Raw genomic sequence first — 25960 nt, 5'->3', positions numbered from 1 at the left:
CAGTACAAATTACTTGCACTTAAAAGGCAACGCATTACTGAACAGAAAACAGTATTAAATAGATTTATCTTTTTTATTTTGTCTGAGAAAATAATTTACAGTGAATTGCTAAGATGTTCTCATTATGGGGAACCAAACTAAAATTTTCTATCCCCTGAAAGAAAAAGAACTCACAATAAATCACTAAATGAGTTGTGGAACATGATTCTGTTGGAAGGAGAATTATTTTAAAACACTTGATTCTCAGCTGGAAATACTTAGATGCTCAGTCAATGTTAGTGGCAAATCACTGTTCCATTTATTTTTACTCTTTTAAAAAACAAGAGACTGGGTGAGGTGACTCACATGTGAAAACCAGTGATTATTTCTAATAATGAAAAGATTTCCTTAATAAAGCATGGCACTGTGACAGACCTCCCCTCAGAGGGAATGGCCAAGATTCTTTTGAACAGAAATCACACCATGCCTTGGAAGCTCATTTAAAAACATTGTATCTACTAACTCACCATTTGGAGACAAAGTCACTGCAGGCATTGAGTGCATACTGGGTTCTGCTATATACTTGAAATCCACAGGTATATCCCTAAATATAAAAATAGCATATCAGAGTAAGTAATTTTTAAAAAGTACCTTTAGAAGAATTATGAACCAAAAGATACTCTTGAAATGATATATTTAATAAACCTTCCGTGAAACTTCTTGGGGGAAGAAAAATCACAAAATGATATTCTATTGCTTGTTATAAATCTTTTACTTCACAAATGACTTTCTGTGATAATTATAACAGTGTCAGGATTTAGTTTTTAAACTCTATTTGATTTAAACTTTGGCCTTTATGTTAAAAATATCTGTTACTGAAACTTCTTTAACAATAAAGCTCATCTAAGAATGTGTCATAGTAGGCAGCTGCAAGGTGTCTGAGGCAAGCCTACAAGGGAAATGTTCTTATTTTACCTGCCAGTCAACCTAACTCTACTCTGCAAGCAGGTGAGAGTGCTAAAGAGCCTTCAGCAATGCAAGTGGAGGGTAAGCAAAGCCGTACAGGGATCTGCAGCATTTTCCAAATTAAATTACCTATAGTCCAGGTTCATATCAATCAATGTTTTACTAAAAGCAAACAAAAAAATTTAAATACATCCCTTCTTTCAAGGACTCTTGGTACAATGAGCTCTAGAACAAGAAATTAATCTGAATACCCTGTGAACCTCATTATTGTTTGTAAAAAAATGTCTGCTAGGTATAGTTATATTTAATAAACACAACACTATTTTCTAATTGGAAACTGTAATTCAGTTTAATACACTAGTAACATATATCTTACAAATAATCTTTAGTCTGAAAATTAAATCATTGAAAAAACCCTTACAAAAACCTGTAAAACTTTAAAGCTAAAAAATAAACAGTAATATCAACTTCTGTTAAATATTCTTTTAAAATTATTTGAACAAAATAAAAACCACTGGGTGAAAACATGTCTATGATATCTTATGAATCTAGCCAATCAGAATACCACAGGCCACTTAGTATCTAATTATAATCTCTTTTTGTTTTAAAACTGTACAGTACTGCTTAATAAAACCAAGTTTCCTTTGATTTGTTTTCCTTTACCACTGTGCTTACTTTATACAGATACAGTGTGTAAAAGTTTAACTAATACTACTTGTCTGAAGGCCCCAGTGATAATTTTCCTACTGTTGAGAGTCAATTCTCACTTTGAGGCAGTCAAGGCCTCCCTTTCTCTCCCAAACATGCTCCAGTATCAATAGTAATTGATTTCAGGTATGGCTGTATGTGACGACAGTTTTAGGGATCCTGAGGTAGTTTTGTTTCCTACATATCTTTACAGCAAGACTGACCCTCACATTTATGCTTTCTGACTATTCAAACTAGATACAAGTTATCCTCTCTCCCCATCAGACCCTTCATACATCTAACTCTCCATCCATATAATTGAGAACTCAAGTTCTGGATGTTTTACATAAGCCTCATTGTATCCATGAAGCAAAAACCTATAATAAATACATAAAATACAAAGAGAAAGGAATCAAAGTATACTACTACAGAAAATCATCAAGTGACAAAGGAAGAAAGGAAGAAACAAAGAAACTAGAAAACAACCAGAAAACAATGAACAAAATGACAATAGTTAAGTCCTTATCTATGAATAATTACTTTAAATGTAAATGGACTAAATTCTCCAAAAGAAAGAGCGGATGAATGGATTAAAAAAAATAAAAAACAAGAACCAATTATATGCTGCCTATAAGAGACTCAATACAGTTTTAAGGATACACACAGATTGAAAGTGAAGGGATAAAGATATTCCATGCAAACAGAAACCAAAAGAAAACAGGGATAGCTACACTGTTACATCAGACAAAATAGACTTTAAGCCAAAAACTGTAATAAGAGATACAGGAGGTCATTACATAATGATAAAGGGGTCAATTCATCAAAAGGATAAAACAGTTGTAAATATTTATGCACCCAACATCAGAGCACCTAACTATATAAAGCAAATATTAACAGATTTGAAGGGAGAAATAAATAGCAATACAATAATAGTAGGGGACTTCAATATTCCACTTTCAACAATGAATAGATCATCTTGACAGAAAATCAGTAAGAAAACACTGAACTTAAATAACATGTTAGACCAGATGGACCTAACCAATGTATACAAAACATTCCACTCAACAGCAGCAAAAGACATGTTTTTCTCAAGTGCACAGGGAACATTCGCCAGGATAGAGCATATATTAGGCCACAAAACAAGTCTTAATAAATTTAAGAAGTCTGAAATCACATCTTTACTGGTCATAACGTTATAAAACTAGAAATTATGATAATAAAACTGGAAAATTCACAAATATGTGGAGATTAAACAACATATTACTTAACCAAACAGGGGTCAAAGAAGAAATCAAATGGGAAATTAAAAAAATCTTGAGACAAATGAAAATAGAAACAAGACATACCAAAAATATGGGATGCAGAAGAAATAATTTAAAGAGAGAATTTTATAGTGATAAACACCTATATTAAGAAAGAAGAAAGATCTCAAGTAAAAAAAGAACAAACTAAGCCAAAGTTACCAGAAAGAAGGAAATAACAAAGACCAGAAAGCAAATAAATGAAACAGACTAAAAAGATAATAAAAAAGATCAATAAAACTAACAGCTTTAAAAAATAAATCAATAAAGTTGACAAAAATTTAGCTAGACTAAGACAAAAGACATAAATAAAATCAGAAATGAGACACTACAACTAATCATACAGAAACACTAAGGATTGCAAGAATACTATGAACAATTATATGTTAACAAATTAGATAACCTAGAAGAAAAAAATAAATTCCTAGAAACATATAACTTACCAAGACTGAATCACGAATAAACAAAAAATCTTAACAGATCAATAATGACTAAGAAAAGATGAGGTAATCAAAAACCTTTCAACAACAAAAAAGAACAGATGACTTCACCAGTGAACTATACCAAACATTTAAAGAACAATTAGTATCAATTCTTCTCAAACTCTTCTTCCAAAAAATAGAAGAGGAGAGAACATTTCCAAAATCATTTTAAGAGGCCAATATTACAGGCCAATATCCCCGATGATAGATGCAAAAATACACAACAAAATATTAGCAAACCAAATTCAACAGCACATTAAAAGGATTATTACCATGACAAGTGGGATTTTTCCACTGGGATGCAATGACAGTTTTGAATATATGCAAATCAATATATATGACATACCACTATAATAGAGCGAAGGATTAAGTTTATATGATCATCTCAATAGATGGAGAAAAAAATAATTGACAAAATTCAACATCCTTTCATGATAAAATGTCTCAACAAACTAGATATAGAGGGAACATACCCACATGTGACAAGCCCACAGCTAACTCACTCAACAGTGAAAAGTTGAAAGCTTTTCCTCTAAGATCAGGAAGAAGACAAGGTTGTCCACTCTTACCACTTTTATTCAACACAGTGTTAGAAGTTCAAGCCAGAGCAGTTAGGCAAAAAAATAAATAAATACAATTTAATAAAAGGCATCTAAATAAAAAAAGAAGAGGTAAAATTGCCTGTTTGCTAATGACATATTATACATAGAAAATCCTAAAGACTCTACCAATAAAACTGTTAGAACTAATAAATAAATTCACTAAAATTGCAAGACACAAAACCAATATACAAAAATCATTTGCATTTCTAGACACTAACAATGAACTACTGGAAAGAAAAATTAAGAAAACAATCTCATTCATAACAGCATAAAAACCAATAAAACACCCAGGAATACATTTAACAAAGGTGGTAAAAGATCTGTACACTGACAACTATAAAACACTGATGAAAGAAACTGAAGAAGACATAAATAAAAAGATATTCCATGTTCATGAATCAAAAGAATTAAGTTAAAATGTCTATAATATCCAAAGTGATTTAGAATCAATGTAATACTTATCAAAATTCCAATGACACTTTTCACAGAAATAAAACAATCCTTACATTTGTATGAAACTACAAAAGACTCTAAAGCAATCTTAACAAAGAACAAAGCTGGAAGCATTATGCTTCCTGATTTCAAACTGTATTACAAAGCTATAGTAATCAAAACAGCAAGGCATCGGCATAAAAATAGACACCCAGCTAAAACAGAATAGAATAGAGAGCCCAAAAATAAACCCATGTGTATATAGCAATTAATTTTCAACAAAGGAGCCAAGAATATACAATGGGGGGGAAGGACAGTCTCTTCAATAAATAGTGTTGGGAAACTGAACCCCTATCTTAAATCAACTTAAAATGGATTAAAGACTTAAAAATAAGACCTAAAACTGTAAAACTACTTAAAGACAATATAGGGGATAAGCTCTTTGACAGTAATTTTGGCAATGATATTTTGGATTTGATCTCTTCATCACACAACAAAAGAAAAAATAAATAAGTGAGACTACCTCAAAGTAAAAAGCTTCTGTACAGCAAAGAAAACCACCAACAGAATAAAATGCCAACCTAGATAACGGAAAAAAATATTTGCAAACCAATATCTGTTATGAGGTCAATATTTAAAATATACAAGGAACTCACAGAACCATTAGCAAAACAACAAATAACCCAATTAAAAAATGGGCAAAGTGCCCTGGCCAGTTTGGCTCGGTGGTTAGAGCATCGGCCCATGGACTAGAGAGACTTGGGTTCGATTCCTGTCAACGGCATGTACCTCAGTTGTGGTTTGATCCCTGGCCCTGGTTGGGGTCCTGCGGGAGGCAACCAATCGATGTCTCTTACATCGATGTTTGTTTGTTTGTTTCTTTCTTTCTCCCCCCCCCCCCCGCCTTCCTCCCACTCTGTCTGAAGATAAATGAAAAATATCCTAGGGTGAGGATTTAAAAAAAGAAAAATATTTGGGCAAAGAACCTGAACAGACATTTTCCCACAGAAGACATATAAATATCCAATAGGTAAAAGAAAAAACTCTCAACAGTACTAATCACCAGAAAAATGCAAATCAGAACCACATTGAGACATGACTTTACACTTGTTAGGATGGCTAATATCTAAAAGACAAGAGATAACAAATATTGGTGAGGAAGTGGAGAAAAAGGAACCCTGTAGACCACTGGTGGGAATGTAAATTGGTACAGTAACTATGAAAAACAGTATGGAGATACCTCAAGAAATTAAAAATAGAACTACTATGTGATCCATCAATACTACTTCTGGGTATATATCCAAAGGAAACAAAGTCATTACATCAAAGAGATATTTGTACTTCCATGTTCAATGAATTATTATTTACAATAGCCAAGGTATGGAAACAACCTAAGTATCTTTCAATGGATAAAGAAAATGTGGCATTTATATATACAATGGAATATTATCAAACCTTAAAAAAGAAGGAAACCCTGCCATTTGTGACAACACAGATGAAACTGGAGGGCATTATGCAAGTTTGAAATAAGCTAGATAAAGACAAATACTGCATGCTATCACTTACATGTGCATTCTTAAAAAAAACAAAAAACAAAAAAAGTCAAACTCATAGAAGCAGAGAGTAGAATGGTGGCTGCCAGGGGCTGGGAGCATAGGGAAAAAAGCCAAGGATACAAACTAAAAAGGGTTAAAACTTCTAGTTGTAAGATAAATTAAAGGCAGAGGATCTAATGTATAACATGGTGATATAGTCAATACTACATTGTATAATTGAAAAGGTAAATATGGAGGTGATGGATATGTTAATAAACTTTGTGGGAATCCTTTCATAATGTATATCATATCATTATGTTATACATTTTAAATATATTTTAATTTTATTCATCAAATATATCAGTGAAGCTAAGAAAAAAGAAACAAACTCAAGTTTCGAAATCATTTTGATCTGACATAAAATGCTTAGTGTGCCTGATAGAAAGGGCTCAATAAGTATAGTATCACTAATAATTATGACAACAATATTTCCTTAGATATTCAGTAGATAACTTTGTGTCAGACATTGTGCTGGTACTGGGGACAGATGGAGAGCAGACACAGGTCTTTTCTCATGGTTAAGAACTTGTAAGGGAAGAGCAACAAATAAGCAAGTGCTAAAATGGGAAGCAAAGGGTTAGTGGGACGATAGGGAACAGGCACCCATCCTCATGGGAGGACTGGTTAGGAAGGCTCCAACAGCAAGTGAGGATTCAAATGAAATCTAAAGAATGTCATCATTTATAATCAAATAGTAAGTATTATGAGTCTTAGGAGTATTTCTTAAGCTCTGAGAAAGAAAAAAAGTCTTAACATCACCACTTAATCAAAATATTTTGCTGGTCAACATGCTGATTTAGAAGAGATACAAGTGTTCTTAAAGCCTGTGAATAGTGCATCATTTAAATATTTACCAATTTCTTTTATATCACTCCACATTTTAAAAATGGAGCTGAAATAGTATCTGAAGATAGAAACATCTGAAACTGTAAGTATAATTAAACTGTTAAAGTCTACTAATAAGACAAAACAAGTTTATGGATGTTATTCTCCAGAGTACTGTGCAAACGGTCTAAGGTGATTCATATAAAACTTGGTGTCCGTATCAAATTTTCTGCAGGTTACATCATTTCTGAGGTTAAGAAATATCTTCATTGTAAGATAATCTCAAATCATGGACCCTAAGGCTAACATATAACCGAAGAGTCAACGCTCCCTTTATTGGAAGTAATTTGGAGGGGTGTACTTGTGATGCATGTGGGAGAAACTGCACTTAAATTACATTCCATTTTCAATTACCCACACTGTCCTGACAATGGTTAGGGACTTGCTCAGCTCCTGGAAGGGACTTGGTTTCAGAAGGAAACTTATGTCTGTAGCTCAAGGCTTCCCACTTCTTAAAGCAGAACAACTTCTGGGGGTGGGAAGACATACTCCTTGCAAGGCTGTATGTAACCATGGTTAAGCTGTGCTCAAAACTGACTATAAAAACAATGTCTGAATGTTCCATTCAAACAGTCATTTTATCAAGATTATCATGCATTTCTTTGGAAATAAATGATAAAACATGATTTACGATACTTAGTAAAATTAGCTTTTAGTATTTCTTGACTTTAGAAAGGTGTTTGTTTTTTTTTCTTTTCTTTCTAGGAAAGCAAAATTAACCAATACAGGGTGGGGCAAAGGTACGTTTACAATTGTCAGTATGTGAAACAGAGTTTATTCTTTTATTATTTATTAATTATTGCATTATTTTCCATACAAACAACTGTAAACCTTCTTTTGCCCCACCATGTATATTCTGATTACATTCTACAAGTAAAACATTTGTTTTTACCATATGGACTATAAATGGCAGGACAAAAGAGATGACACGAGGCAATTCTCAGTATTAAACAATCTAAATGAAGATATTTAAAAAATAAAGAAATTTTTGTAATGTTTTATTTGGGTTAGTTCTGAGGCCAGGATATTAGGCTCAAACTCTAGCATAACCTATATAGTCTATATATTTGTGGCCCCTACTTCCCGTCAGTCCTTTTGCAAAGATGAATCAGACAGCTAATAAAGAATGTGAGACTGCACTATACAAACTTTTCACCACTGCCAGGAAAATGACTCAAAATCCCTTTAGATAGATTACCCAAAGACTATGAAAAGTAGTTTGTTTCAATTTTTATTTCCATATTCTGGATACTTAGTTAAAACAGTTTGACTGGCAAGCCAGAAATCAGTTGTGAAAATATTCAAATGGCTCCATATTATCAGGCTTGTCTTTGGCCACAAATTCTTTAATTGCCTACATTATATAATCAGATTTTCTACTGATAGAAACTCACCATTCCCAAACCCTTAGGCTCTTATCATCAGATGTGCTCACAAATCTCCTGTTCTCATCAACAAAAACAATGGTGTTGACAGCTCCCAAATGCCGATCATATTCCTGCACAATTTCTCCACTTCGAATGTCCCACTGTATATCAAACAAGAAGAAGTAAAGACAGAAGTGGAGCAGATTTATGAAAACAAAGATTATAATCATGGAAAGTGGAGAAAAAGATTTCCAACATCATGTCTTTATAAATTTACTGTTTTCTACTAAAAGCAGCATCAGCAGTCTCTTAAAGTAGCAAACGTTAAACAAGTTAATATTCCTTATTCCATCCCCAGATACTTCATAAAGCTCAGGAACCTGAATAAAAATACTGTGAAAAGCCTTACTTGCACAATCTTTTTGTCAGACATCCCAGCCACAAAGAGATTTTGCTTATCTTCGTCAGGATTAAATTTGACACAATAGGGTACTTTTCGGTTTGTAAATCTTGATATACACTGTCCTAAAACCAAAGACCCAAGTTAAAATAGGCAAAATAAATTTGACCACTTAAAAATAACCCTGGGATTAAGATCTAGAGATTATTTGCTTAATAAATTCTGAGGAGCCCTGGCCAGTTTGGCTCAGCGGTTAAAGTGTCGGCCTGCGGTCCGGAGAGACCCGGGTTCAGTTCCCGCTAAGGGCACGTACTTCGGTTGCAGTTTGTCCCCGGCCCTGGTTGGTCGTGCGGGTGGCAGCCAATCGATGTGTCCCTTTACATCGATGTTTCTCTCTCTCTCTCCCTTCCTCTCTCTCCCTGCCATTCTATCTGTACAAAAAATGGAAAAATATCCTCGGGTGAGGATAAAAAAAAAATAATAATAAATAAATAAATAAATAAATAAATTCTGAGGAAAGACAGCCTGATTGCTCTTTATTGTAAACCACATTGTTCCTTTTCATGGATTTTTTAATGATTAAAAAAAATTTTTTGAGAAGTAAATCTGTATCATCAATTGCAGAACAGATAAAGGTCTCCAGGTGATTATGACATGCAGCCAGGGTGAAGAGTAAGGGCTTTGGCATTAGAAAGACCGTAGTACGAACCCAATTTGGCCACTTACTAGCTATGTGATCCTGAAAATGTTCTCTCTTTAAGCCTCAGTTTTTCTTCTGTAACAATAACAGTACTTATCTCACAGGGATATTTTAAGAACTGAATGAGATACTGAATATAAGCACTTAGCATTAATGCCTGGTAAACACAAAGTGTTCAATAAGTGCTAGCTATTATCTTTACCCTTAAAACTCAACAAGATTGAAAGATGGTTCTTTAATTACATAAATTTATACTAGCCACAATGTACTAATGTAATTCATATGTCTGTGAATATACTATACAACCAACTGGACCATGGAAGTTTAGACCTACAATTTAATAATTAGGGCAATTAAATGTAATTCTGTTCATCAGACATCTACTGTGCTTCTAATATGAGCAAGGTGGTATGGTAGGTGATTTGGGGAACAAAAAGATCAATTAAATAGTCTATGGAAGATTTCAAATGACCTTGTCTATCAATATGTTTATAAATTGTATTTGGTGGAAACAAAGTTTCAGAGTGAAAGAGCTACTTATATAGCTGAGTTTCTACAAGCAAATGTGATACAGGCTGGTAGTGTGATAGGAGAATTAGCAGTTAGAGAAGGCACTATTTTGCCCAGAAGACCATGCAGCACTTGTTTCATTTAGAAATGCTGATTTATAAGTATCTATTAGTATAAGTGCGCTCTTACCTGTCTCAGTGTCCCAGAGCTTAAGATACCTGTCATAAGCTGCACTGAGGAACTGTGCTCCTGCAGTATTAAAACAGATGTCCCTAACAGCTTTACTGTGACCTAAAGGTAGAGGCAAAAGAGATTAGGTGAGGTGAAGTATCTTTAAAATATAAACATCATAAGAAAAATAGCATTAAACAGTGTTTTCCAAGCCATCTGTGAGTCAAAAATCACTGGAACCCCATCCCCTGATCTACTAACTCAGAATAAGTTTTATGTGGGCTTGGGAATGTCGGTGTTTACCTCACCACCCTACCCTACCCCCACCTTCAAAAGCTCCCTTGGTGATTCTGACGCATAACATTTAGGTAAGAACCAAGTGAAGAGATCGAACATTTTAAAAAGTCTGTCATGGTAGTCTCTTAACATGTAATATATACAACTGATGATTAAACAGTTAAGAATTTAAGGAAACATAATATGCCAATTATTGCCAATGAAAGAGAAATGGCTGGTGACATTTTGGAGGTTCACTCTCAGATTGGAAGTAAAAACAGAGTGACTTAAACCTCAAGTTCATGAAAATTGTGGCCCTTATTCAATAATTGCATATTTATGTGATTACATTACCAGTTTCATAGAAATGAATTCAGAATCTCACACTAAGCCTTTTTGAAAACAAATATTAACTTCTATTTTGTTTTAAGATGATATTTGACAATAAATTAATTTTAAGGTGCTTTGCTTGGAAATCAATCTTTCCGTACCAATCGACACTTTTGACAGTTCCAGGGACAAAAACAAAAACAGAAATACACACACAAAATGGTTGTATTTTTTACCACCCCAGCATGACCAAGATTGCCAAGTACATTAGTGCAAAATGTGCATGGCACAAACTCAACCATACACAGCAGCCCTGAACCACCACCACCAATGAACTCTAGTGAGGCACCACATGTCACGGCAGTTAGGCAATCAGGTATCTTGTCTACAGCAGGAGTCCCAGTCAGAGCTGCTTACATCTTTGTAAGCAGGAAATTTTCAGTTTTCCCCTGAAAAAGCCAGTGCGGGGGAGACAAATGGGGACCAAATCCGCTACATCTGCAGGAGACATTTCCTTCCCCTGTATGCTGAGAGCCTTCCTATGAATGTTTCTTTAGGCTGCTACCCATCTTGGGCAGTATTTATTTGTGCAGTGAGGGCCTAAAATCATACAGCACTGCAGAACACACCCCCACTTCAATCTAAAAACAGAGCCACGAAGATTGACACAAATAGTGTTTCAATGCAAAACAGTTAAATTTGAAAATATAACTAGCCGTCACACAAAATCTGACAAAGACAATAAACTATTCTCTACCAAAAAGGCTAGTCTGCCACAAAGCTGACCTCTCCTTGGCCCTCGTTTGCTTCAGGGAGTTCTCTCAGTCTCATCCTTTTCTATGCGTTAGATGCCCACTCCCAACCTCTCTTCAAAGCTTAACATTTGGCTATCTAATTGCTTAATAGACATTTTCACCTCAAAACCCCAAGGGCAGCTCAAATTCAATGAGTCCGAAACCCTAGCATCCTCTTCTGTTCCCTCTTGGTGAATGACACCAGCATTCATTCTGGTGTCACCTGGGAGTCATCCTAGATTCCTGCCTTACTCTTATCACTCACACTCAGTTACTAAGTCCCATTGATTTTAACTCTTGATTAATTATTTCCGCTCTCTCTGCTGCTTTAGTTCAGGCTCTCACCATCTCTAATCTAGACTAATGAAATAACCTTGTAATTCATTTCCCTGCCTCCAGGCCTGCTCCATGACAGCATCCTCTACATTGCCACTGTGATCTTTGTATCAAACCTGAGTATATTGTTTCCTTGCAAGAGATGTTTAATGTCTGGCTTCCCAAAGCCCTCAGGATAGTCTAAACTCCTTATTCATGGTACACACGGCCCTCTATACTCTGCCCCCCCTTCTGCCGCTTATCTCACCAAACCCCCATACCCTGGCAATTGTGAAATACACGTGGTTCCCCCAAAGCAGCATGCTTTCTCATACCACTTGTGCTTCTGATGCTCGCTCTTCCTAGTTCCCCTTCTTTGTCTATGTGAGGAGACTTGCTCCCTCCTCAAGACTCAGCTCAAGTCTATGAAGATTTTCATTCATATTAGTGCAGTAAAATTCTGGTAAATGATGATAAAAAGTTTAAAAAGTCTTTCCAAACAGAATTATTATCAGGGTTTTCGAAAAGAAGTATTACCAATAAATGTTCGTAGACAGCGCCTGTCTCCATAAACCTCCCAAAGCTAAGGGAAAAAACAACACAAATATATGTTAAATTCAATACCAGACTTTGATAAAATGGTAACTTTCAATCAGTAACAACAGCCATATGCTGGTTATGTGTGTGCCTATCTGTGTGTGTATAGGCACTGGCGCTTCTAGTCTGTGCTGCACTATTTGTACTCATGGACTCACTCTCACTCACACAAACATTTTAAAAGAAAACGTTGAAATCAGATCCTGAAAGATACATCGAAATATCACCATAACTCAGACAGAGCTAATACAGGTGATTTTTGTTTTCTTCTTGAGCTTTTCTGTGTTTAATATGAGAAAAAAGTTTCTACTTATGTAATATCCTTAACTATTTTTAAAAGAATTAAATGTTATTAAAACTGTCATGTTTATAACATTTTGGTATTGAAAGATTAAAAAAAAAAAACTTTTCTGAAGTAACAAGTATCACAGAAGCTGTATTATGAAAATGATGATCCAGACTAAAATGTAACAGGCTCATGTTTCTCATCACATCTAAAGTGAATTAATACAACAGCTTCAAAAGTACCTTTATTTTTGCCTGCCTTAAATCTGATTCTCAACAGCAATGCTAGTCCTCTAAAACAGAAAGCATTTCCTGGCCACTGAGCGCCAATAGGATCAAGGCTTAGTTCCCACAGCATACAGGGGAGGCCCCCAGGACCTGGTCCTTTGCTTATGACTGCAGTAGTCATTCTCTGTCTCTCAGATTTTAGGCTCCAACAACCAGGAAACTGTAGTTTTCAGTACACACCATGCTGATTCATTCTATTCACTCTTCTCAGACATATTCTACACCCTACTCCCAACCTCCCTTTCCTAGTTACCCTCCTACTGAGGTATGCTCCCTCTTTGTGTCTGACTCTATAATGATCATTAAAATCATAATGAAATGTTCATCCTAATGGCAGAGACAGTACCTTAATAATTTTTTATTTTCTGCCCCTTGCACATAACAGGTACCTAATTAATGTTTATAGAAGTGATGTAAATTGTTTTCTATGCTTTTTTTAATTGGTCGAGAAAACCTTAATCTCAATTACCATAGTTTTTTATGAATTAAAAGGAAATAAGGTTTTTTACTCCAAACTGTTAGCCTGTTATTATTATTTTTTAATCCTCACCCAAGGATATTTTTCTATTTATCTTCGGATAGAGTGGGAGGGAAGGAGACAGCGGAAAAGAGAAAGAAACATTGATGTGAGAGGGACACATCAACTGGTTGCCCTCTGGCATGACCCTGACCAGGGTTGGGGATGAACCGCAACTGCAGTACGTGGCCTTGACTGGAATCGAACCCGCGACTCATTGGTCTGAGAGCCGTTGCTCTAACCACTGAGCAAAACCGGCCAGGGCTGGCCTGTTATTTTAGGCTATTAAAGTACAGACAAATGCCTACATGGTTGCTCTCATTCAGAAAAAAAAATTTGCCTCTTTGGATATTGTTAATATCCATAAATTGATATTTACAAAGAATATAATTTTAATGATTCAACTTTCGAAGAACCCAGCCCTGGCAGGGTAGCTCAGTTGATGTGAATGTTGCCCCACATGCCAAGGTTGCGGGTTTGATCTCCGATAAGGGCACATACAAGAAGCAACCAATGAATGTATAAATAAGTGGAACAACAAATCGATATTTTTTTCTCTCTCTCTCCCCCCTTCCTTTCCCCTCTCTCTCAAATCAATTAATATAAATTAAAAAAAAAAATCCCACAAAAACACAAAAACTTTCCAAGCCCCAAGAGCACTATAGGGTTGGTATTACGATTTTTAAAAAGGCTCTTCCACACTTAAGCTGACAGGCACTGGTGACTGTTTTTCCTGCCACACACTCTACAGCCGAACATGGCCTAGAGGTGAAGCAGCTTTCCAAGACTATAAAAAGTGGGAAAAGACTCTAGGAGCATTCTTGCTACTTGGTGTTTACTAGCATTTATAAGAAATAGGATGAATTATTTTATTTACTCTCTAGAAACAGGATTTCTATCCTGTGTCCTCTCTACCTCATTAAGTTCTGAAGAACAAATGGACTTAGTCACATATACAAAAACTTATATATAAATGCATTGTTAATAATTAAACATTTACGTGTCTAAAGCCAGAGTGACTGATTACATTCTAATCAGTTATCTAAGCTTACAAAGAGCCTAGCCAACTGGACCACAGAGCCATATCTGAATCAACATGTTTGGAAGCAGTTCATAAACTGCTTCATTCACAGGCCTAGGAGGAAATAATTAGCCTCTAATCATCTAACAACCCCAAATTTATTTATAGGTCACCAAACAAATTTAACCAAAGCACTAGCTTTGCAGTACTCCTACTGAAAACTCACCTTAATTTTACAGTCCATGGAACAAGACAGCAATAAATGGCCAGAGAGGGGAAATAATCTGACGGCACTGACGCCCTGTAAAAAGGTATTACAGTTATCAATCAGAAGCATTTTAAAAGCAGCTAAAATTAAACACAAGGAAAGGACAGTATATTTTTAAGCAACCTAACTTACTATTTTTCTTCATTCCAAAAACTATGCCCCAGAATAATCTTCATTAGTATTCCAATAGCAGCCCTTATTGACACAAAACTTCTAAAGATTTGTTTTTTAACCTTTAATATTGACTTCCGCATCCAAGGAAATTCTTAGTCAATCAAATAGCTAATGCCCCACTCCTCTCCCTTCTTTCACTCGGTCCCTTTGCTCTTTGCCAAGAGCTGTAAATTGCTACTTGGAATAGCACAGATGACAAAGATTATCAACATCGAAAGTTTTCAAGTACCCTGTCTCTTCACTAAATATTATCATAACTTATAAACCAGGGAACATCTAATCTTCTTTGAAGACTGATAACCTCAAGAGCTAAAGCAAAAGTACTGAGGCTTTGGTGCTAGTATAAGCCCATTACTCACTGACTTGGGGCCTGAGAGGAAGCAAGTTATAGCAGGAACTTGGGAGGGAAAGGCCAGGGCTACCAAAAGGGGATAGGACATGAAAATCACAAATTCTCATGTCATGGCCAATTCAGAAGACCTTGAAGAATGAATCATCACTTGTGACTGATACGTGTGGGTACCTCCAAAGCCTAAATTAGGTTTCGCTTCAATATGACTTCCCTGCTCTATCCTGATTTCCCTACATCTTTATCAGAAATAGTGAGTGTTCCACATCAATAGCTGAAACTTAATGTTGTCTTCACTACTGTATATTATAACAAACAAAAACAACCAATTTGCTTACCTTTGTGTGTCCGGACCACACATGAATTTGTTTTTTGGGAAGATAACACTTCTCAGGTGGCACAGATGACCGCAGATTAACACCAACATCCTGAGGTATGTGAAGATAGGACCTGCCTTGATAGTCATACATTTCTTTAACTGAAACAAGAAATCAAAGGAAAGCAATGAACAAATACAAGCCATAGCCATAAAATCTGTATCTTTAAAATGATAACAGCCATTTATTCATTAATATATTATTCAACATTAAGGTTTAGGTAATAACACTCTGATGTTAAGACCAAGACTAGCTAAAATTTAGCTGCCTAAAATTATTGCTATTATATATAATTAATGGTAGTATTTTGGAATTCCTAAATACCCAGAGAATATTAGACCTCTAAATAAGATCTATACTTCTTTTACTCAGTTATAGATTTTATTTTAGTATACATAAAAATGACTTCACTGCAGTATGATTACAGTGAGGCAAGAAAAAATAATACTTGGGCCTGTGAGTCACTGGCAAAGAATCAGAAGCAAAACAGGATAAGACGGAAGTTAAAAGAAAACTAAAATATGAGCTATTCCTTTCTCCTACTTTCCTCTCTTATGCCTGTCTAGGTTCCATGTTCCTTCTCTTTTCTACTTTCAACACAGATTTTACATAAAGTCACTTGTGGGAATTAAATGACATAGTGTATATATAAAGCATTTAGTAGCATGCCTGGCACAGAGTAAGTACTAAATAAATGTTGGCTGTTACTGTTATAATGGCTGCAATACCACATCACTAAGTGGACTCAATGGAGATAAAAACTGGAGCTTGAGAAACCAAATATGGTGTCATCTAACCTAAATATTGATATGTGCTATAACATTAGGATAATCAATACTATCCATACTGAATTATTCTTTACAGCATCAGATAACCACTACATGATTTTCAAAATATAACTAATTATTAATTAACAAGGTACATTCTGGAATATTCATAATTTATTTTGGTGTATATGCATTTCCTCCTACAATTCAAAATGAGTATGAGAGTCTTAATCTCCAATCTGTTCACATGAAAACAAAGTTTGTTCTTTTAAAGTATAATTTAGTAACTGTGAGTGGACTTGGAGCATATTTGACTCATGCTAAAAACAAAAGGTTAAAATGACTGGGACACTACTGACACATCAAAAAGTCAACTTTATCTTGGGAAAGCACATGTGGACCATTAAGATTTCTTACTTAAAATTTAAAAAAATTCATTAGCACTAAAAAAAATTATCTGTGGCTATCATTAATCATGCCATTTCCTCTCATCTACTTGAACATAAAAAAGTTTATTATAATTTTGGGGGGATACAAACTGTCCAATATAATTCTTAATATAATGAATTGTAGCAGCTGATTAATAAGGGCAATGGATATTACATGAACAAAGAACAGAGTAAATATTTGCAAATTGATCATAACAGTGAAGAAGCATAAATATAGTACCATGTAAGATTGTCTTTTCCTCCCCAGGTTTCTCTTCTTCCAGTTTGCCTTTTTTCTGTCTCTTTGCTGTAATTTCATCTAATTCTTTTTGTTCTTCCTAAGGAAAGTAAAGAGTGAACTTTAAAACAGATGTTCTAGAACCCTATCATGCCTAAAGAGGTTATAAATTCTTTATAATGAGGTCCACTTTTTGCTAAATCAATAGCTTCAAATATGCCAGGATAACAATCTCAACTCTTCAACAGATTATGGAGTGATATTAAACATATAATGAGTACTAGTTAGTAATTTTAAATTCATTTTATACAAAGCCCATTCTTCTGAAACACCTAAAAATAAGTTTAACATATTATGCTAATTATGCAAGTGAAAGGACAAGGCAATTAGAAAATCTAGTACCAGACAGGAAGCTGAATTTTAGTACAGTGTTGTTCTTCAGTAAACAGCTTATACATAGTCATAAGAATATACGCAATGACAATAAATTTGTGACACAACTTTTGTGGAAGAAGCAGTGGAATGAAGGTGGGATAGTAGGAAATCATCTATAATAACAAAGAAGTCCACAGATGATGCTTAAAATCAATAACAGCCTATGTCCATCATTAAGATATAATCTCAATATAATAACATGCATGTTGCTGGATGTGAGATACAGTTAGAATATAAACTTCATGAACATAGGATTTTCCTGATCTTGTCCACTGCTTATCCCTCAGACCCAGAACATGACTGACTCACAGAGACAGTGAAATCGGGAGGTAGCAAGAAACATGGTACGGGTCCAGAGCTTTACTTCATAGAAAAATTTAAGAAGAAAATACACAACAATCTAGATATTTGTTAAAAATTTTAAATAAATGAATAAACTCACATCAATTCTAAAATCAGAGAAAGGTTGATTCTTTAGTTACCACCTGAATCTGTGGTATCAGAAGAGTAGCTATCATGGCATTATCAAAGTGATTTTTATTAAAAATTGTTCAATATTGAATTATAATAAAAAGTATGAAAGAAAAAATATAAATTAAAATAGTCTAAAGAAAAACAAAGAAATCTTACTGTATTATCTCAATTAACCAAGGCAGAGAAATTTTGATGAGTCATTTGGTTCTCTAAGGAAATCTCTAGTTTATTAATATAGGTATCCTTCATAACAATATAGCATACATCTGAACTGACAATAAAAAATATCAAAGCTTACTTCTGAAGGTTTGGCTACATCTTTTTCATCCACATATTTTGCCCACGGTCCCAAGAAACCATCAATATTAGATGCATCATTTTCTTTGAACTTTTTCCTCTTTTCTATTTTCTTCTGACCAGTTTCAAACACAGTTAAACCTACATTTAAAAAAAAAAGGACATCACAAATATATATTTTTCTAAAGAAACAGCAACAGGTATAATTTTACTTCTTGTTCGTGTGACCAAAAATCCATTAAAAAACACAAAATAAAATCTATATAAATATGTCAGATATACTTAGTCATGTTATGCAAAAAAGAAATTCAATGTTCTGGGCAAAGAAATATTCTACCACTGTATTATTTTTCAAATTCTAATATATGTAAAGAAAGACCAGCTGTGTCATTCTATACTAGTACACAATACTTTTAATGAATCATAGACCTGTATCAGTGGATTTTACTTTTGAAAGAAACTCAGCAATTTAGTATTGCTAAGTAGTACTAAAACTACCTTTGAAAGCAAGAACCAAAACTTATTAGAAAAGTTAATTAGATTAAATTACATTAAGTAATTAATAACTTATTTTTGTTTACTTATAATGCAACAACATAAATTAAACAAAGTTACACAAGAATCTGGTGTTTCTCCTAAAAGATTTCAATCCAAACTTGACCTTTAATATCATAAATCTGAACAGTAAAAGGGAAAAGACTGTGTGTAGTTAAATTGGGGAAAAGGGTTTATGGGAGTCATAATCACAATTTAACTGTTAATGGAGAATCTACACAAGTATGTGGCTTGTAGAGGTCCAACTTAAAGAAAATATCTTACCCATATTAATTCAAATCAGTTTCCTGTAGGCTGTGTGTTATAACAGAAGCTTGTTAACATTCTATTTTTAAAAAAATATGTTTTTATTAATTTTATAGGGAAAGGAAGGGAGAGGCAGAGAGATTCAGAAACATCAATAAGAGAATCATCGATGGGCTGCCTCCTGCATGCCCCCTACTAGGGCTTGAGCCTGAAACCTGACCAGGTATTGAACCGGCGACCTCTTGGTACATGGGGTGGTGCTCAAAAAACTGAGTCACACTGGCTGAACATAAAATTCTATTTTAACAATAATCTAGCTTATACACTGAGGACAACTTGATCACATAGGGTCTATAGCTACTAAGTGTCCTTGTACAAATAGCACATTTTGATTGAATGAGCATATTATGGAAAAGATTCCAATGGGCCATAAACTTTATTCAAATTAGCATCATGACACTTTGCCTTATTACAACCAACACAAAATGAAGTACAAACATGAAAAACTCAACATTCAAAGCAACCCTTCAAAGGCAATCTCCACAGACATGAACAATGAAATTTTTTCTGCTCCGATAAAATGTAGCTTGACATTAGTGTTGAGAAATAAACTGCTGCCCTGGCCGGATAAGCTCAGTGGTTAGGTTAGAGCGTCAGCCTGCAGTCCAGAGACCTGGGTTCGGTTCCCGCTAAGGGCACGTACCTCGGTTGCAATTTGTCCCCGGCCCTGGTTGGGTCGAGCAGGTGGCAACCACTCGATGTGTCCCTTTCATGTCAATGTTTCTCCCTCTCCCTCCCCACTCTATCTGAACAAAAAATGGAAAAATGTCCTTGGGTGAGGATTAAAAAAAAAAAAAAAAAAAGAAAGAAATAAACTGCTAAAATCAGCTATACATTAATTATAATTTACTGAATAATTTCTATGAGGTTGGCTATGTACCAAGTACTCATAACAACTCCCCAAAATAGGCACAACTATCTTCTCTACAAGGCTGCATACCTAGTAAGTGGCAAAAGCAAGCTCTAAAACTGTAACAGTTCTAAACTGCAATATTATTATCATCACAGTTTTAAAAAATCAAGAGCCAGCCCAGCCAGTATGGTTCAGTGGTTGAGCGTTGACCCATGCACCAAGAGGTCACCAGTTCAATTCCTGGTCAGGGCACATGCCCAGGTTGTGGGCCCAATCCCCAGTAGGGGGCATGCAGGAGGCAGCCAATCGATGTTCTCTCTCCTCGATGTCTCTCTCTCTCTCTCTCACCCCCTCTCCCTCTAAACTCAATAAAAAGAAAAATGATTTTTTTAAAAAAAGTCAAGAGCTAAATAAAATACTAGTTTTATTCCTATTGTCTAAAATCAACCTGCCAGTTTGATTATAGGTGTATATAATTTCAAATAAATTACCTTGATTTTTTTCAGCTTCTTCTACTGAACCAATATACTTAGTAGTCACTTGATTATCTAATGAAGGGTCCAATGCATAACCTGAAAGGAAAAAAGTACAAATTACTGATTCCATTTTTTGCCATTCACAATTCATTTTAATTCTATACAAATATACTCACTTCACATTTTCTTCCCCAGATGTTGAAAATATGCTCTTTAACTTGGGACTAATCCTTTTTTCCTGAGCTATGTTTTTATTCAGAACAATTAACCCCAATCTCAGGCTGGATCATATATGATTTTAGCAGAATAAGAAGTATTTTATGGGATGAAGCCAGTACACTGATGTTATATTATTATTAAGATGCTTTCTGACCAAAATATCCCACTCTAGTCTCTAAATTTTGGAAAAGCTTAAAAATATACATACATCATACATTCAGAAGCTTAGAAATTCTTTTTCTTTTTGGTAACAGATAATACATGGCTTAGCTTATCAAATTATATAAACCATCAAATAATTTTAAAAAAGGGTAAGAAGAATTATATAAAATCTAGCTATTATTTTGAAATCCCATTCTCAGTAAAGACAATCTGTCTTCCCAGTTTTAAAATAACATATTTCTACTTCATAACTCATTATTTATATTTCCTCGGTAAGAGAAATAAGAATATCAACTAGCATATGAATACATTCCTTCAACTAGAGACAGAGTATGTGGCTACATATAAATGTGGTCTTCAGTGGCTTAAGGAACTTAAGGAAAAAAGTCTCTAACAACTCAAATCAGTTTTTTTTTCCAAGTGGGGGGCTGCTGGTATAATGTTTGGTAAGATCAGCTTTAATAATAATCTAGCATATTCACAAAACAGAGCTACATGATTAACCAGTCTATGGCTTACAGCCCATGTGAACAATCATGGAATACATACTAGTAGTAATATATATATTTTTAGGGCACATCTTAGTGAATATACTTAACATCTTTTGGGACACAGAAAAGGATTTGTTATCAATCATACTTTTCAAACAAGCTAAGGGTGTAAGTGCCCAACTCACCCTGGTGATATACTTAGTATAGAACCAACCACCTGGTTATTAGCTCATTTTTTTCAGTATTTAAAATATGTTCTTAGCCAGAGGAGAGAGCTTGATGGCAGGAAAGCAGTTTCGGAATAGAATCTGTGAAATCACAGGTTCAAATCCCATGAGCTTTTTTATCTTTCATCTTATTGATATACAGAAGTGTTCTGTAAATGATGTATTTAAAAAAAATGAGACTAGATAAGGCTTATATAAAATTTAAACAACATACTCTAAGTTAAAAAATCCCCATCTCGATCATAAAAACATATTTGGAATGTAATTCTGTCTTGAAGGAAATTTATGTCCACATAAACAGTATTGTGTTATGTGTTTAGAGGGATGAAATAGGAGAGGGAAGGGTGATCCCTGGCCCTTTCTGTGTTAGTGTGTAAGCACCAATCCCCAACTCATCTGGCCACAGTCTTGTTTCTGAGAAAAGGAACTTATGCTCTCCTCCTTTTCCACCCTGTGGTAAAATCTTACTGTTACTCTCACCATTACCACTACTACCTACCACCCCAGATAATTAAGGGATAATAGCATTTTTCCTTTATAAATAACAGAAGTTAAATATTTAGTTATATGTTCTATTAGAAGTCAGTTAGTGACAGAGCAAGCTATAATTCTAACACTACAGAATTTCAGTCTAATTTGTTTTCTACTATCCGATGTCTCAAATAAATGAATATATTTGCATCTTATTTCTGAAATATTCTCATCTATCTTTCTGAAGCTTATTTTCTATTTTGTATTTTTAATAGAGTTAATGGCTATTTTTTTCATTTAGCCTTGTTTAAAATGGTTATTAATTTTATTACTTATCTTAGGGTTATTAACACTAATATCAGAATAGGTCAATGAGAAGAGACTATAAACAATTTGCAAAAGAATGGTCACAAATACAGGCATACCTCAAAGATATTGCGGGTTCAGTTCCAGACACCACAATAAAGGAGTATTGCAATAAAACGAGTCATAATCTTTTTGCTTGTGGAGGATATTGTCTTTAATTTGTAAAAACCGAAACATCTGTGAAGAGCAATAAAGCAAAGCGCAATAAAATGAGGTATGCCTATATATGGAAAAGCCGTCCATCTTACTAGTAGCCCAAAAGAATAAAAATTTAACAAAGAGATATAATATTTTGTTTATCAAATAAACAAAGGAAAAACAATCATAGGGTAAGGAGAAATGGGACTTTTGTACATGGTGGTGGGAGTTTAAGGTGGGAGAATTCTTTTGGAAAGCAATTTGACAATATATAACAAAAGCTTTAAAAACATTTATATTCTTAGACCTACTTCTGAGAACTCTTTTTAGAAAATAATGGGCAAAAGTCAGAGTTTTATGCACAAAGATATTCACCATCACATTTAAAAAAGCATTTTACTGCAATTAAATATATACATTACCACACTTTTAACAGTGAAAACTAGAACCAACTTGAAATCTAAATGATATAAGAAATTTTTATATAAATGATACCTTTATTCAGTAGAATATTTTAAAAAATCATTTAAAAGGGTTAATAAAGTTTTTAATATTGAAGTTAAAACTAAGTTACTAGTGCCCTGGCTGGTTTGGCTCAGTGGTTAGAGTGTTGGCCTGAGGACCAATGAGTCTCTCGTTTGATTGCAGTCAAGGGCACATATCTTGGTTGTTCGGTCCCTGGCCCTGGTCGGGGTCCTAAGGGAGGCAACCAGTCGATGTGTCCCTCTCACTTTGATGTTTCTCTCTCTCTCTTCCTCTCTCTATATGAAGATAAGCAGAAAAATGTCCTTGGGTGATGACTGAAAAACAAACAAAACTAAACTAGGTTGCTAGTAACAATGGTGAAACTAAAGGTGTTTAAATTCTATTCTCCACGTCCATAGACTGGAGGAGAGAAAATTCTGGGTGAACATAGAACAAAGGGAAGAAATCTCACTGAGAAGAACCCACCTGTAAGACCAGCAAGGGAGTAGGCCAGGAACCCAAGAAGGGAGGAAACAGAACAAAAGAATCGGATAAACCATTGAGAGACTGAAAAGTCAGGATAAATGGGAGCCAAAAGCAAAACTGTAGAACAAGTAAATGGGATGATACAGAAAATGAGATTATCTTCACCCATAAGGACTCTCTAGGTGGGTTCTACAATAAATTAAATGTATTGCACAATGTAAATCTTCCAGAAACAATACACTTAGATTATAACATTGCTACAACTACTTAAAAATGGGGGAAAAAGTAGGGTCAATGTTTGTTCTATACTCCAGCAGAGTTATAGAGTGATAAATTTAAGACTTGGGTAAAACTAAATTCATGTGCTCTCTCCGTTATGTCTCGTAGGGAATATCAACACAAGATAGAAGGTTTGTTCTTTGGTACTTTGCAAATGAGAGAAGGTCACAGCCTTACATTCCATATATAAGATGGAGAGAAAACTCTTTCACTCTCTGCAAGGAATCACGACTTGAAGCTGGACAAGAACCTTCTGTGAGAAAATTATATTACTTTTAAATCAATAGAAGCTGTCTTGGCTGGTTTGGCTCAGAGATTAGAGCACTGGCCCTTGGACTGAAGGGTTACGAGTTCAAATTCCAGTCAAGGTACCTACCTGGGTTGCAGGTCTGATCCTCAGGGTTGTGCGCGGGAGGCAATCAATGTGTCTCTGTCACAATGTTTCTCTCTCTCTCTCTCTCTCTCCCTTCCTTCCCCCCCATCCCTTCTATTTAAAAACCAATGGAGCCCTGGCTGGTTTGCTCAGTGGATGGAGCGTTGGCCTGTGGACCAATGAGTCACGGGTTCAATTCCAGTCAAGGGCACATGCCTCGGTTGGGGTTCATCCCAGACCCTGGTGGGTAGTGTGGGCGGCAGTCGATTTGTCTCTCTTTCATCAATGTCTGTCTGTCTCTCTTTCTCCCCGCCCCCGCCCCACTCAATCTGATGATAAATAGAAAAGTATCCTTGGGTGAGGATTAAAAAAACAAAACCAATGGAAATATATCTTTGGGTGAGGATTAACAACAACAACAAATCAATAGAAGCTATATTTGCTTAATACTTAGGAGTAAAAATAAGGAGACTACTAAACCGGAGATTAACTAGTTTATTAAGGTCAAACAAACTGCTCTCAGAACTAAGATTATCATAAGGGAGACAAATGATAATTTTCTTTGTTTTGCAACTGGACACTCCCTTTATTCTAGTCTGCCTAATATATAGGATAGCTACATTTATTTTTTGTCTTAAACTCACTAAATACTTCAACCTGTGTCCTAGCCCACTCCCTCCTAATGGGAAAGGCAAAAAACACCAGGTATTAAAAAGAAAAGTAAGCTATTTCTGAACCCAGGTCTAAAGCCAACTGAATAATTTTAAATGATTACTCTTTTCTATAGGATAATTTAAGGAAGAAAGTAGGTATCAGTTTAAGCTTAATTGGACTTTCTTCCCTGTTTTTGAAAAAAAAATTTTTTTTTCCTTTATTAACTTTACAGAGAGATAAAATGAGAGGGAGAGAGAGAGAAACATCGATGAGAGAGAACATCGAATGGCCGCCTCCTGCATGCCCCCCACTGGGGATTTGGCCCACAACCTGGGCATGTGTCCTGACCAGGAATTGAACTGGTGACCTCTTGGTGCATGGGTCAACACTCAACCACTGAGCCATACTGGCTGGACCCCTGTTTTGTTTTAAAGGAGACTTCAGCTATTTAAATTATTGCCTTAAGGCCCCTATAAAGGCTAAGAAAATAAGCAAAGTCTTTAACTCTGTTTTATTATAGGCTAAAGTAGAAGAGAGTTGATTTTAGTGCGCTGCATATATACTTACATGGGTCCGTTATAGCAGCAATGGATACAATGCATTTATACCCACTTTATTGAACTGGAAGTGCCACTGAAGTCTTCCAGGTGACTTTAGAGGAATACAGTCATCATTGTGACTTTTGGCACACAGTTAAGTCAATTATAACCTCACCATGCTGAAGTATGATCTAATAAATAACAATCTTTTTACAGCTAGTTTCTAAGAATATATTGTGATAATTAAGACACTTTGTACTAAACTTCTAAACTAATTTAGAGTGAATCTGTTTGCATCACTAAATATTAAAAAAGTTACTTTCTAATATTAAACTATAATATAAATTATAATACAAACAATGTGATTACATAGCTCTTAAAACTGATAAGCACTGAGATTATAAAGTTAACACTGAAAATTCTTATAATAAAATATTGAATAAAACAGTGAGATGTGCCCTGGACGGTTTTAACAGTGGTTAGAGCGTTGGCCTGCAGACCAGAGAGTCCCGGGTTCAGTTCCTGCTAAGGGCATGGACCTCGGTTACAGTTTGTTCCCATCCCAGTTGGGGTCCTGTGGATAGCAACCACTT

At 35.0% G+C, this 25960-nt stretch overlaps 1 protein-coding gene across 2 annotated transcripts in view; it reads right to left on the bottom strand.

Annotated features, from left to right (window-relative positions):
- The window catches only part of CDC40 (cell division cycle 40), a 48754-nt gene that overhangs the window by 4043 nt on the left and 18751 nt on the right, over window positions 1–25960 (bottom strand). For both annotated transcript variants that reach the window (XM_036248952.1, XM_036248953.1), the window contains 10 exons: window positions 20513–20593; window positions 18309–18448; window positions 17105–17201; window positions 15630–15769; window positions 14727–14801; window positions 12330–12375; window positions 10096–10197; window positions 8706–8821; window positions 8324–8457; window positions 507–583 (listed from right to left, as the gene is read on the bottom strand). In XM_036248952.1, the coding sequence (XP_036104845.1) occupies window positions 507–583; window positions 8324–8457; window positions 8706–8821; window positions 10096–10197; window positions 12330–12375; window positions 14727–14801; window positions 15630–15769; window positions 17105–17201; window positions 18309–18448; window positions 20513–20593 (1008 nt within the window). The remainder of the gene's footprint in view (window positions 1–506; window positions 584–8323; window positions 8458–8705; window positions 8822–10095; window positions 10198–12329; window positions 12376–14726; window positions 14802–15629; window positions 15770–17104; window positions 17202–18308; window positions 18449–20512; window positions 20594–25960) is intronic.

Source organism: Molossus molossus, unplaced genomic scaffold (genome assembly GCF_014108415.1).
Source record: "Molossus molossus isolate mMolMol1 unplaced genomic scaffold, mMolMol1.p scaffold_m16_p_8, whole genome shotgun sequence".
Classification (NCBI taxonomy): Eukaryota; Metazoa; Chordata; class Mammalia; order Chiroptera; family Molossidae; genus Molossus; species Molossus molossus.
The sequence above is the reverse complement of the archived record's forward strand: the minus strand, read 5'-3'. Positions and strand labels throughout refer to the sequence as shown.